Raw genomic sequence first — 13,775 nt, forward strand, 5'->3', positions numbered from 1 at the left:
GATCTCAGGCCTAGAAGTTTTATTTGCTTTCAGACCTCAGCAAAGAATCATTCAGGAAAAGTCAATTGATAAATAATTCAATAATCATATGACAGACCTTCAGTTGCAGTATGATTGTGTGAATTAAAATCCCATCTGTAGCTAGTTTTTCAGTTTTTGAATGGTTGTATGAGCAGCAGAGGACCGGACAGACCGGCGGTCCCCGGACCTCTGCTCACAGCACAGCTTGAGGTTTAGACTTTAAATGTAGGGTGCAAAGCAGAGAGCTGGAGGGCAGAAGTTGTCATGTCTCTCTGTTTGCACGTGAACCTTCTTCTCTGCAGCGCTCAACAACATTGTCCCCCTGCACCCTCTTCTCTCCCTACTCTGGTCCCAACTGGTCGACTGCGACGCCCTCATCACACCTTCGGCGGACACTGATGACGTTGGTCATCCTCTTCTTCCCTTTTATCTCTCGACTTCCTCTTTCTCTGGGGTGACCAAACCCTCCCTGCGTCTCGCTGCACCTCTTCCTCCTCTCCCTCCTCTGACCTTTCTCAAACTCTTGAACTGTCCTTCAACCTGTCTCTTTAATCCGGACGGCGCCCTTTCCAAACCAGGACTACTTTGATATCGTGAAGAACCCCATGGACCTGTCAACCATCAAGCGGAAGCTGGACACCGGACAGTACCAAGAGCCGTGGCAGTACGTGGAGGACATCTGGTTGATGTTCAACAACGCGTGGCTGTACAACCGCAAGACGTCCCGCGTCTACAAGTACTGCTCCAAGCTGGCTGAGGTGTTTGAGGCGGAGATCGATCCCGTCATGCAGGGCCTCGGCTACTGTTGTGGGAGGAAGGTGAGGCACAACTGTTTTTGTCTTTTTATTTTCCTGAGGAGAAAAACAAGTGAAGACATTTTTCCTACCTTTGTAATTGAGGTAATTTCAGGTCAGGTCTGTGTTTTAAAGTCGTAGTTCGGCTTCTAGAGTGACATACATGTTCACTTTATGGTGGAAAAATAGATGAGAAAAGACTGCAAATGTAAACATAGTTACAGTAAGAACAAAAACCATAACATTAAAAAAAAAGAAGGCCATTCTGTTCTCTTCCTTTAGATATGCTGGCTGTGGGATTTTAATTTGTTTGGATAAAGGCAGATTTGTGGTTTCTTTTTGTTTCCAGTATTTAAAGTACGCAACACAATAGTGTTTCCTTATACAGTCAACCAGGACATCGCAATCTTGCAATTGCAATATTTAATGCAAATCAAGCAATCGCTGCTTAAAGGTCCTCAATAGAAGCCCTGTTTAAGGCATTACAGCACAAAGTCAGCCTCTAAGAACAAAACCTTATCAGCAAAAATACCTACTTATTTACAAGCAGCAAGGCTCTATAACCTCTCATCAAAATAAACCACATGCCATGTAACCAGGAAAGAAAATGTTAAACTGGAAGTGAAGTCTGGAAGTGAAGGAAATGTGGTTTTATCATTAGAATTAGGCTGCCAATCATCACACAGCCCTGTGAGAGTCTGATCATACCGCATGTGTTAGGTTACATGAATATATACAACCCTTCAGCTGTAAAGGATGGGACTTTGTTTTTCTAGTGTAGAATGAATGTTTAAAAAGCATTTTAAATAATAATTTTTACAGAAGACGTAGCCTATATATTCTATATTACACAACTGTTTTGTATACCTAAGTTTCTTTAATGACTCCGATTTTTTTTTTTATACTTATAGGAAGTGATTTCACATGACTCTTTTTAGGTCCTCTTTTTTTTGTTGAAAATCTAGATTTATTTCTCTTTTTTTCTTTAAATTGCAATTTCTGCAAATTCTCTGGAAGAAAATCACACAAAACTTTGCTAATTGTATCCCAGTTTTTGAGCCTATTTACCAGACAATTAATATAAGGGTTGGTTTAAGATGGGTGTGACCACATTGTGTGGGTATGAACTCAGAAACACACAGGTGTGTTTTGAACTTGTTTGCATGTGAGGAGTCTGTCCTATGTGTGGCAGCTGCATTTTATTCAGTTTGTGTCGAACCTTCTTCAGAAAACAGGTCTGCAAGCAACATTTGTCTTTTTGTTTCTCTCTCTTTGCTTTTGCAGTTTGAGTTTTCCCCCCAAACTCTATGCTGCTATGGAAAACAATTATGCACCATCCAACGTGACGCTGCTTATTTTAGCTACCAGAACAGGTAAGGGCTGTCGACACATTGGAACACACACACACACACACACACACACACACACACACACACACACACACACACACACACACACACACACACACACACACACACACACACACACACACACACACACACACACACACACACACACACACACACACACACACACACACACACACACACACACACACACACACAACAAAGCATTGTTGATATTAAGACTCTTTTTGCTATGAAACTGCAGCCAGTGAGATCAGCTTGTGTGTCGTGTTGTATTTTGCACATTGATTCTATATTTCCTCCAGCATAGCATCAACCAATCAGTACAATCACAGATGAGTTTTAATTTGGCTTCAAATGGTTACCCTGGCTCCATCTCCATCTTCATAGGTCATCGATTTAATTTTCATTATGTTGTCATTCATAAAGTGGGCTCCAGTCTTCCTCAGCAGTGACTCTCTTATTTGTTGCACCATTGTTTCCCACTGTGTACAAGACATGTCTGATATTTACGACGGAGTGGGGAGTGGGGAGGAGTGGGTGTGGGACCATCCTCACCACCAGAAGAGAGGTTCCCACTTTATAAATGAACATAAAGGATGATGGGTCTCTGTTGCTTTACCATTTATTTATTTTCCTTATCCACCTTCTCATGTTTGGAGACTCGTATCCTCACTCCCTTCCTCCTCCACAGCTCCTAGTGGTCTCTCATGTTGCTGTAATGTTGTTGTTGTTTACCACTGGACGTCTGACGCTAATCTTTGCTTTGCCTTGGCTCTCTGTCCTCTGTTGGTTGTTGTTTACATCTTGTCCGTCCGTCCCTCCCTCTCTGTCCCTTCATTGTCTTTGTCTGACCTGTAACGATTTATTTCACGCTTTTTTTTATTTAATATTCATTTTGACCCTCCCCCAACCCCCATCTCTCTCTCCCCTTCTCCCCCTCTTCTCCCTCCTTTTTTTAACGCTTGTGATGTCTGCATTGGCCTGCTTTGGTGTGACCAATCATCCCCTCCGAAATTTACGCGCAAAATCAAAACACCCGCCCACACAAAAACCCTGCATCACGATTGGCTGCTGCCTCCCGGCGACGACCTACCTTGCCCTCTGCCTCCTGTGTGTCCGCCCCCTGGCCTGTCCTGCCCTGCCCTGATTGGCGGCTGCTTCTTCGTGCCCTCTCTGTGATTGGCTGTGCTGATGACGAACGGTGTAGTTCACCAAAATATGGGCTTCTTGCTGACAGGTACCACTTCTGTGAGAAGTGTTTCAACGAAATCCAAGGCGAGAGTGTTTCCCTGGGGGATGACCCCTCCCAGCCTCAGACGTGAGTACCATCACACTCTTACCTTCCTTTACGCAGAACATGCAACAGCTCTGATGTTCAGCACTAAAATCAGCTGTTATAAACAGCCACATGTTTTGGGTTATCTAATCTATGCAAGCGCATATTTAAGGTTAAATCTCTTAACTTCCAGTATTTTCCTTTTTTGCCTCAAGTAACTTTCAGGTTAGAAAAATGACTTCACTCCATGAATTCAGCTTGTATCAGCTTACTACATGTCTTATTGGAGCTATATGGTGTTTGCATTGACTGAAATATTGAATACGATTAAATAGAGTTAAAGTAGGTATTCATGGCTGCACCACTACATCAAATGGAAATATTGGATGTGTCTTGTGCATGGTTACATTTGACCCAAAATTCAATATAAGCACAGCTCTGTTTAACTGCAATGATTGATTTACCAATTAGTCAGTTGACTGTGAATTTATTGGCAACGGTTTTAATATAAGAGCAATCATTTGTCTTTTTGTGTTTTATTGGGTGACAAACATTTAGGCGTTTGAAATGTTTGCGACTCCAACAATCAGAATGAAAATACATTTTCAATTGTCACTTTGATTCAGAATTGACTCTGGATTCAATAAAAAGAAAGATGGAGCCATTACTTGACCGTTGCTCCTGTCCTTTACCCACTGAGCTGCTAACGAAGTTGAGCTAACTGGTTGATAGAGGTCTTGGTCTGAGCTGAAGAAAGCAGTAAAGATTCGTGCGAGTAAATTCATTTAACTGCATAAACCTGGAAGCATTTTACTTCCTTCTTCCTGTATGACAATAATGAATAAAAGTAGTTAACTGACCAACGTCAGGGATTGAATGTTATTTTTTTTGCCTCCATGAACGGGAGTGAAGGTGCTTCGCTGTGTGTTAATGTTACATCTCCTGCACTGGAGAGCAATGCCAACACTGATGGAAGCCACTGCTCTCCACTGTGCTGTATAGTCTGAACTGAGTCACTTTGTTTGTCTCGACGGTGTTGAGTTAGGTGTTCTTAAGTTCTGCAGTGTGTGTTGGTCAGCTGGTGTCTTTTGTTAGTGTCTGAGATCAGAGATAAACTGATGTGATTCAGCAATTGAGAACCAAGTATCCGCAAAACACTTTACATACGTCGTGCAGAACTGATTTTTAAATCCAAAATGCACCAAAAGTCTCACCTTTTGGTGGAGATGATAATAAGATAACTGAAAGTGCACTGTGCCCTCGCATTTTGAGTGGCATCGTTTTTTTTTTCCATCAACAGAAGTTGTTTTTTTTTTAACCGACATTATTACCAAAAAAAACATTCATTGGCTCTTATGTGAGGATTAGTTGCTTTTCTAAGTTTCTATATATTTGGAAATAAATTATCTTTGAGCTTTTGGTTGGAAAAAAAACAAGACTTGGATGGTATTTTCTAGTGTACTGTGAGACTATCGCCAATATCTTTCACTAATTTCCTGATAATTAGTCAGTAACTCGATCGGTTATATTATGTTGGTAAAATCAGTAAAAATGCCAACATTTGATGATTTTAGTGTCTCAAATGGGAGGATTTTTAGGGTTTTCTGTCATAAATGACAGCAAACTAAATAAATTTGGATGTTTGACTTACAAAACATTTGAGAATGTCACCCTGCAGTCTGGGAAACAGGCGATTATTTACTATTTGTTGACCAAAATGGTGATTTAATAAATAACACATTAAGCCGTTTAATCAATCATAGTCTGACCTTCCACAGGTAGAACTATGCAGGTTTATGTTGTCGACTTCAACGACCTTGGAGCTAGAAACCTACACGCTGAAAAGTTTTGAAAGTGGCCTGTTTGGTTCTTTTTGTGATTTTGTAGAGATTTAACCATTTTAACGCCAGTAAAAAAAAAACAAAACAGTCAGTTCGTTCTCTTCGGCTGACACAGTGCGGCGAAGAAAAGTCTGGCTTGAGAGACTAAATCGATCATGACAAGCGCTCCCCTAATTTTGTAGACTCGATTGTAAATTGATTAAGAAAATAGATTAATTAATTTATCATCACCATTATCAGGCCAAAGGTCCTGTGGGATTGAGCAGCGTTTAGCTGCACAGCATGAGTTTGTGGTTACTGACGACAGCAGCAGCTCGGTGGGATAAAAGAGGTTCAAGATTTTCAAAGGCTTCTTGTTTTTGATTTCTTTTGTACAATAAATAATCAATATAACAGTATGTTGAGATGAACATCTTTTTTTTTTTTAATTTTTTTTTTTTATTGAGGTTAGAGAACTAAAGAGTTGATGACAGTATTTTGTTTTTCTGATGTTTGCCACAGGTCCATCAACAAAGAGCAGTTCCAGCGAAAGAAGAACGACACACTCGACCCCGAGCTGTATGTGCCCTTCTTAACCCGTTAACTTTATTTGTGATTAGTGCACATGTTTTGCCTCTAGATCCGGTCTTGTATTTAGTTTAGATTGTTTCATGATTTTAGATTTTGTTGTTGCAGTATTTTGTTGCCTCTGCGGAAGAACGAACAGCCTGTTCCATCATGCGTGACGCGTTTTGCCTTTTTAACTCTGGGGTTTGTGTCTGTCTTTTGTCTTCTCGTTCCGTCTCTGCTCAGACTTGTGGAATGTACTGACTGCGGTCGTAAAATGCACCAGATCTGCGTCCTGCATCATGAAACCATATGGCCGTCAGGGTGAGCCAGCTATCATACACACACACACGCACACTTGCGCAACAGACGTTACAAGTCAGTCACGTCTGTTGCGTGACTGAGGATAAAAAATAAATCGGTCTTTGAAAAGCTTTGAAATCGTCCCCCTCAAAAACTATCAATTAAGGTGCTGGAAAACTACGACTGTGAAGTCCTAATACACACTTTTATGTAGTCGTACAAACTTCTGTTTAAGATCACGCATTCGGAAATCTTAAGGTGCCGTTTGAAACAAAGATTTTTTAAGTCTTGATCATTACATCAGGGCAAAAATTGCCTCTGTGTTGCAGCAAGAGACACAAACAATATCCTGCAGCTCCAGTGCAGCGCAGATCTCTCATTCCTCAGAGTTTGATCTCCCTTCATGTGGGGTCTGTTTGTAATTAAAAGATTACAAAGTCATGCGAGTTGTTTAAAGACAGGAAGACTGACATGAAAAGGCCAAGTCCTCTCTTGATTGAAGCCACTTAATCACTGTCATCAGTACTTATTGTGACAGAGCTGATGGTGACTTGTATATTTTAACCATTTACTGTTTCCTCCCGATCACAGCTTTGTTTGTGACAGCTGCCTCAAAAAAGCCAACAAGACGCGGAAAGAGAACAAATACGCAGCCAAAAGTAAGTAGCAGCTCATTTCATGCCTCTGTTTTACAGCCCTCCCTTCTTTCCTTCCACTTCGTGTTCTTGTATCTTTTCATCTTGGCATTAGATCCTTTTTCATTTCTTAAAATTACACCAGTGATGAATAATAAGCCTACAGTTACTTTTACATCTTAAATTGTATTAAAAAAATAACAACAATCAGAAATAAATTTCTCCTTTTGAGTCGGCAGCCAGGATTTAATCAGTTGAACACATTTGGTCTGTTTTCCACCTCTCTGCGATCAACAGAACTTCACCCTCTTTATCAGTGACAGTGGAAGTTGGAAAGGTGGGAAAGAGAACAAATAACAGCTTGCAAACCGACTGAGGGGCTGTTCACACCCGGCATTATGTGTCCTAGATGATGTGAACACCAGTGGACAGCTCATTGTTCACAACCGGCATTATCATGCGTCTCAATTGACCACATTTGATGGCATCTCATTTCCCCGCTTTATATGCAAATGAACACGTACATGACATAAATAAACAAGTAAATAAACCCGAACAGAAACGCAAGGAGTCGAAGCGATAATTTAATCCTTTTAATAGATTATTTAAGTATTCCATCAGGTTTGAGAGGGTCGGTGGATAAATGAACTGTGTGAAGGAGCGGCGGCTCTTCCACAGTTGTGTCTGAAATATAGACGATATGCTCAGTAAATAGACTGACACCAAACAGCTCCTTTATAGCCACTAGTTTAGAGGTAAATCTGTCCTACTGTCTGTATAGTTTAGCTGCACTCGACAGAATCACACAGGACATTTTTTTTCTGGTAACAAATAAAATAAGAAGTGTCGAGGTCTAAGATCTGTTAAAGGACCAGGTCAGATACAAGCACAGGAAGTAGCCATATGTGTCCTAGACAGCCTCCTACTGTTATCTGAGCTGATCAGATCTCAGTGTGTCCTGGGTGCATTCACACCTGTACTTTGAGCTGACCAATTGTGACTCACCCAGAACAGATGCTGATGGTAAATGGTCTGTACTTGTATAGCGCTTTATCACCTTTCGGTCTCAAAGCGATTCACCCATTCACACACTAATGAGACAGATCACCATGCAAGGTGCTGCCTTCAGGAGCACATTCACACACCATGGTACATCCAGAGCAACTTAGGGTTCAGTGTCTTGCTCAGGGACACTTAGGCATGTGGACAGGAGGAGCTGGGGATCGAACCACCAACCTTCCGATTCGTGTGCAACCCGCTCTACCATCTGAGCCACAGCCTCCCTTTGTTGTATGTAGTCAGTTACAGGTTCTGTCCCTCTGCTGCTGTTGTCGCCTAATTAGGGAAAACTTCAGCCAGAGCGATAAGGGCACTAAAATGGTTGCAGTTACAAAGATAGAGTAAAGGTCCCATATCTTGCACATTATTGTGTTTTATTTGCAATCTTAATATTCATGGAGAAAATATTTGTATGGTTTTAGGTACCAAAAATCATCTCAAAAAGTTTAACATCTTGTCTCTAAGGCTGCTATCAGAAATCTGCCAAGAACAGGCTGTTTGTGTCTGTATCTTTAAGGCACGTTGATATCAATGACGCTCTCTCCTGATGGGCTGACTCTTTTCTGAGTGACGCACGCCCAGACCAACCACAGCTTTTCTCCAGTCTTTTAGCTTGCTAAGCTCTCCAACCAAATGACATTTTAGTGTTTTCTTCCACATAAAAGGTTGGACAGTGAGTTGTGCAGAGGGCGCATATATGACTTGAATGTGAGTTTGTGACATCACAAACTTAAGAAAGTCCAAACGGCACAGTTATTGAATACAGGCTGTGTGCATTTATCTATGGACTGACCATTTGGACATTTTCCCATTATTTACATGGCAAGAAATTTAAAATTTGAATGAAACAATATGGGACCTTTTAACAATAACATCAGGGAATACAGTATTGACAGTAACAACAGATAGATACATCTCTCACATCTCTGTTTTATGGTCACCGACATCTGTGCTCCACTTCTCTTCATCCTTTGTTTTGTTTTTCTCAGGACTTCCTCAGACCAAGCTGGGATGCTATTTGGAATCACGAGTGAACGACTACCTCAAGCGGCAGAATCACATAGAGTCTGGAGAGGTCTCCATCCGTGTGGTTCACGTCTCAGACAAGGTGGTGGAGGTCAAGCCGGGCATGAAGTCCAGGTAGAATTTCACTGCTGACATTTAGAGATGAGAGCTTTGTGACAAATCAGGACAATGTTAACAACTGCTTCCTCCCTGTGATCATTTAGTTGTGGATTAAAAATTGAAAATGAAAGCACTGGCAGCAGAGTAAGAAGCTGCTGTGAGAGAAAACTTTTCCCAACACAGCATACAAACTGTGTGTGTGTGTGTGTGTGTGTGTGTGTGTGTGTGTGTGTGTGTGTGTGTGTGTGTGTGTGTGTGTGTGTGTGTGTGTGTGAACCAGGCAGTGGCCACAACATGGTACCTCACCATGTTTTACAGCCCAGCTCACCTCAAATAAAGAGCTCGTCTGCTGACAGAAGAATACTGTTCGATTTTAATGATATTTAATATTCGGCTTATTAAAGGGAAAACAAGCTACGGTGCTACATCTCACAGCATTTATTAAAGATATAGACCGTCTTTTTGTTGCTACATTGAGGGGGTGACGTGTCTCTATCTGTCTTGTTCAGCTCAGCAGGTGACTGGTTGATCACTTTGTACAATGGTAAATATGCTAGGGCTGGGTATCATTCAAACAATTTCCATAACAAATACCTGGATTTTGACACCGATCTCAGAATTACACTTTTTATGATGACAATTTAAGAAAATCCCCTCATCATTATGGTACAAACCTTTAGTTTGCATGCAATTTAGAGGAGGAGAGTAACCACGGTGGTTCTCTGAGCTGCACTTTACAGATGTTCCCTGAACGCCTCACATGTAGGCTATCAGTAGACACCTGCTGGCCGGCTGCACACAGAGAAGCCTCGGGGAATTGTGTGGCCAGAAATTAGTTTGAAAGGGTGAAATAAGGTTGTCCTTATGTGAGATTTACCGAAGTTGAAACTGGGTGACTTTGTCCAAGCAGAGTCTATATATGGGAAAAGCTGTAGCTCACTGACGCTGATGATATAGACTTTTGCGTAAACGCAGGAAAAATTATGCATTTTTAAAACGGAAATATGGATGTATCCCAGGTATCAAATTTTGTATGGAAGGGCTAGGCATTTTCCGATAGTGGGTGGTATTGATGCATTTCGGTTGGTGCCGTAGAAGTATCGAAGTACCCAGCCCTACAAAGTGACCATCAGCGACCAACAGGGGCTAATGAGTCCTGCAGCAGGTCGGAAGTCAAGCTGGACTTTGTTCCATAAACATGTCTCCAAATAGTGATTGCCAGAGTCTGAATTGAGCTGAGCAGCTTGATTTGTATCATCAGTGGTTAAGATGTGTGGAGGAGTTCTGGGTGCAGCACGTCTTCAGGACCAGTTTCAGACGGGGAAACCCTGTACGGGTTGCTGTTCCTCCACACTGTTAAAAAAAAAAAAAACAACTCCAAAGCAACAGCTGGCTGACCAGAGTGGACAGCAGAGCAACAACATGTCTGTAAATGACTAGAGGTTGTTAAATACTGTGGTGTAGCAAAACATTAGGAAGTGGACAATTTTGCTTTTCAGGCACAAAAAACTTGACTTGGCAGCAGCCTAGTAGTGAATTTTATTTGAGACCACCCATAGTTACAGCTGTACAGTATAAAGTCTCTGTGTTGGGTTATCTAGAGCTGATTGCCTTCACACTTAATATCCTTTTGTCCTGTTGACATTAAACACCACATTTTTGGGAATTCTGTCTGAAGCAGCTCATTTTCGTAAAGCAAAACAAGTTACTGTTTCCACACATCCACGTGTTGTGCTTTGCTACACCGTTACAGTCGAGAAACAGCGGGGAGGAGTTGGAGGTGACGCGCTTGGATTTCAGAGCTGTTTTTCTCACCCTGACTTTTTTTTTCTCCTCTAGGTTTGTGGACAGTGGAGAGATGTCAGAGTCTTTTCCGTACAGGATGAAAGCCTTGTTTGCATTTGAGGACATTGACGGAGCAGACGTGTGTTTTTTCGGCATGCACGTCCAAGAGTACGGCTCGGATTGCCCGCCTCCCAATCAGAGGCGAGTGTACATTTCTTACCTGGACAGCGTGCACTTCTTTCAACCTCGATACCTCAGGACTGCCGTCTACCACGAGATCCTGCTGGGCTACCTGGAGTACGTCAGGAGAATGGGGTAAGAAAACATAACCTGATACATGATACACGCAAATGATTTCTCTACGTGACGACTGTGAGCCTTCTAGCGACACAAGCATATAATGATGAGGCTCAATAAATGCATGTCTTCTTGTCTCAGGTATACAGCGGGTCATATCTGGGCCTGTCCTCCCAGTGAGGGGGATGATTACATCTTCCATTGTCACCCAGTGGACCAGAAGATCCCCAAGCCAAAACGCCTGCAGGAGTGGTACAAGAAGATGCTGGACAAGGCTGTTGCTGAGCGCATCGTCCATGACTACAAGGCAAGACATTTCGTTTTAAACTTCTCCCTAATGCTTAAGTTCCCTCTTTGTTTCACCACAAGTCCCTTTACTAGCTGTTCTGCTAAATTCTTAAATTATTTAAAAGCATATCCACGACTACGTCTGCCCATACAGCTACTAAATGGACCACGTGTTGACATTGTTTTCTCGCATGCTGTTTGAACCGTGTGAACTTTAAACCTCAGTTCTGTATTTTGGTCTTTTTCTAAAACTTTGAAAAGGCTTTGCAGTGACATTAACAGCATTACTCCGTTTCCTCCTCTTTGTCCCTTCAGGACATCTTCAAGCAGGCAACAGAGGACCGGCTGACCAGTGCCAAGGAGCTGCCATACTTTGAGGGTGACTTCTGGCCCAACGTACTGGAGGAGAGTATCAAGGAGCTGGAGCAGGAGGAGGAGGAGAGGAAGAGGGAGGAGAACAGTACCTCCAATGAGAGCACAGATGTGAGTAGAACAAGAGTCCGCACGTGATCATCCCCTTGTTCAGGCTAATTTCTGTCATCATTTACGTTGTTCTTGGAGGTGTACTGAAATGAACATTAAAATGTTCACAGGCCACAAAAGGAGACAGCAAGAATGCCAAAAAGAAGAACAACAAAAAGACGAGCAAAAACAAGAGTAGCTTGAGCCGAGCCAATAAGAAGAAACCAGGGATGCCTAACGTTTCCAATGACCTGTCCCAGAAACTCTACGCGACCATGGAGAAACACAAGGAGGTATGGGAATCTAATTGAACTGTAGCAAGAGCTGCTTATTCTTTTATTGGATTATACGGTCTGGTTTTACAAACAGAACAAAACAGTGATTTGATTCATCAGAGGTGTCACGTCGATGCCCCCCCCCTGAGCTGAGAAAACCCACATCTTACCTTCTCCTCTCTTAATTGGCAGGTCTTCTTTGTCATCCGCCTCATTGCCGGGCCCACCGCCAACTCGCTGCCCCCCATCACCGACTCAGACCCGCTGATGGCTTGCGATCTGATGGACGGCCGCGATGCCTTTCTGACTCTGGCCAGGGACAAGCACTTGGAGTTCAGCTCTCTCAGGAGGTCCAAATGGAGCTCCATGTGTATGTTGGTGGAACTGCACAACCAGAGCCAGGACCGCTTCGTCTATACGTGCAACGAGTGTAAACACCACGTGGAGACGCGCTTCCACTGCACTGTCTGCGAGGTGAGAATCAATGAAATCTATCTTTTTTCCTCAAGCAGTTCCTGGGCGGACTGAGTCTCAGTTTCTGTGGTGGTACAAGCAAGCCTATAAAATGTTTTTTAGTTTAGACGGGAAAACTAGACGCCAACAGCGAAGCCTTCAGCGTTTCCATTGACCTGATAGTTGCACGACGGTTTCGTAGTTTGGGGGCTCATCAAAAGTATACACAGCTTAAGACAGGACTGCTCAGAGTTTAGTGAACGTACAATGGATATGGAATTGATTTGTAGCAATTTAATTGGAAAGTTACATCTTAGTTAATCCAGTATTTTGATCATTATTTATTTTCCCTCCCCTCCCCCCGCTCCCTCTCCAGGACTACGACTTGTGCATCACCTGCTACAACACTAAAGGTCATGAGCACAAGATGGACAAGCTGGGGCTCGGGTTGGATGATGACAGCAACAACCAGGCAGCAGCAGCCACCCAGAGCCCCGGCGACTCCCGCCGCCTCAGCATCCAGCGTTGCATCCAGTCGCTGGTGCACGCGTGCCAGTGCCGCAACGCCAACTGCTCGCTGCCGTCCTGCCAGAAGATGAAGCGTGTTGTTCAGCACACGAAAGGTTGCAAGCGCAAGACGAACGGCGGCTGTCCCATCTGCAAACAGCTCATTGCTCTGTGCTGCTACCACGCCAAACACTGTCAGGAGAATAAATGTCCCGTCCCGTTCTGTCTGAACATCAAGCAGAAGCTCCGGCAGCAGCAGCTGCAGCACCGACTCCAGCAGGCCCAGATGTTGAGGAGGAGGATGGCCAGCATGCAGAGGGTGGGGCAAGCAGCCGGAGGGCCACCGGGAGGACCTGTGGTAGGACTCCCGTCACCAGGAAACAATGGTACCACAGCACCCAGTACCCCAACATCTGTCGGAACCCAACCCCCAACTCCCCAGACCCCGACCCAGACCATGCCTCCAGTCCCACAGCAGGGAATGGGTCCTGGACCTGGAGTACAGCAGCAGCAGCAGCAGCAGCAGCCAGGGGGGATGACTCCTCAACATGCTGTTCATCACCAGTTCCAGCAGATGGCGGGTGGAGGTGGTGGAGCAGGAGTGATGATGAACTCTCCCCAGCATCAGCAGCAGATGCTTCCTCAGGTGCAGCAGCAGCAAAGTGGAGCAGGTGGCAACCCTCAGCTCCAACAGCACCCCAACAATCTGCCTCCATATGGCAGCAGACCACTAGGTTC

At 43.6% G+C, this 13,775-nt stretch overlaps 1 protein-coding gene across 6 annotated transcripts in view; it reads left to right on the forward strand.

The window, feature by feature from the left end:
• ep300b (E1A binding protein p300 b) overlaps window positions 1-13,775 on the forward strand; it is a 32,368-nt gene that overhangs the window by 14,538 nt on the left and 4,055 nt on the right. For 4 of the 6 annotated variants that reach the window (XM_069701314.1, XM_069701318.1, XM_069701316.1 and 1 more), the window contains exons 18-30: window positions 600-839; window positions 2,100-2,188; window positions 3,393-3,503; window positions 5,804-5,860; window positions 6,095-6,172; window positions 6,743-6,810; window positions 8,835-8,985; window positions 10,810-11,070; window positions 11,194-11,359; window positions 11,656-11,823; window positions 11,934-12,095; window positions 12,270-12,551; window positions 12,907-13,775. The exon at window positions 12,907-13,775 is cut by the window's right edge. In XM_069701314.1, coding sequence (XP_069557415.1) covers window positions 600-839; window positions 2,100-2,188; window positions 3,393-3,503; window positions 5,804-5,860; window positions 6,095-6,172; window positions 6,743-6,810; window positions 8,835-8,985; window positions 10,810-11,070; window positions 11,194-11,359; window positions 11,656-11,823; window positions 11,934-12,095; window positions 12,270-12,551; window positions 12,907-13,775 — 2,702 coding nt within the window. The remainder of the gene's footprint in view (window positions 1-599; window positions 840-2,099; window positions 2,189-3,392; window positions 3,504-5,803; window positions 5,861-6,094; window positions 6,173-6,742; window positions 6,811-8,834; window positions 8,986-10,809; window positions 11,071-11,193; window positions 11,360-11,655; window positions 11,824-11,933; window positions 12,096-12,269; window positions 12,552-12,906) is intronic. The other 2 variants (XM_069701315.1, XM_069701317.1) reach the window with 1 other exon arrangement.

Source organism: Brachyistius frenatus, unplaced genomic scaffold (assembly GCF_029030835.1).
Source record: "Brachyistius frenatus isolate BFR_SWC_R1_liver_20210118 unplaced genomic scaffold, ASM2903083v1 Contig_36, whole genome shotgun sequence".
Lineage (NCBI taxonomy): Eukaryota > Metazoa > Chordata > Actinopteri > Embiotocidae > Brachyistius > Brachyistius frenatus.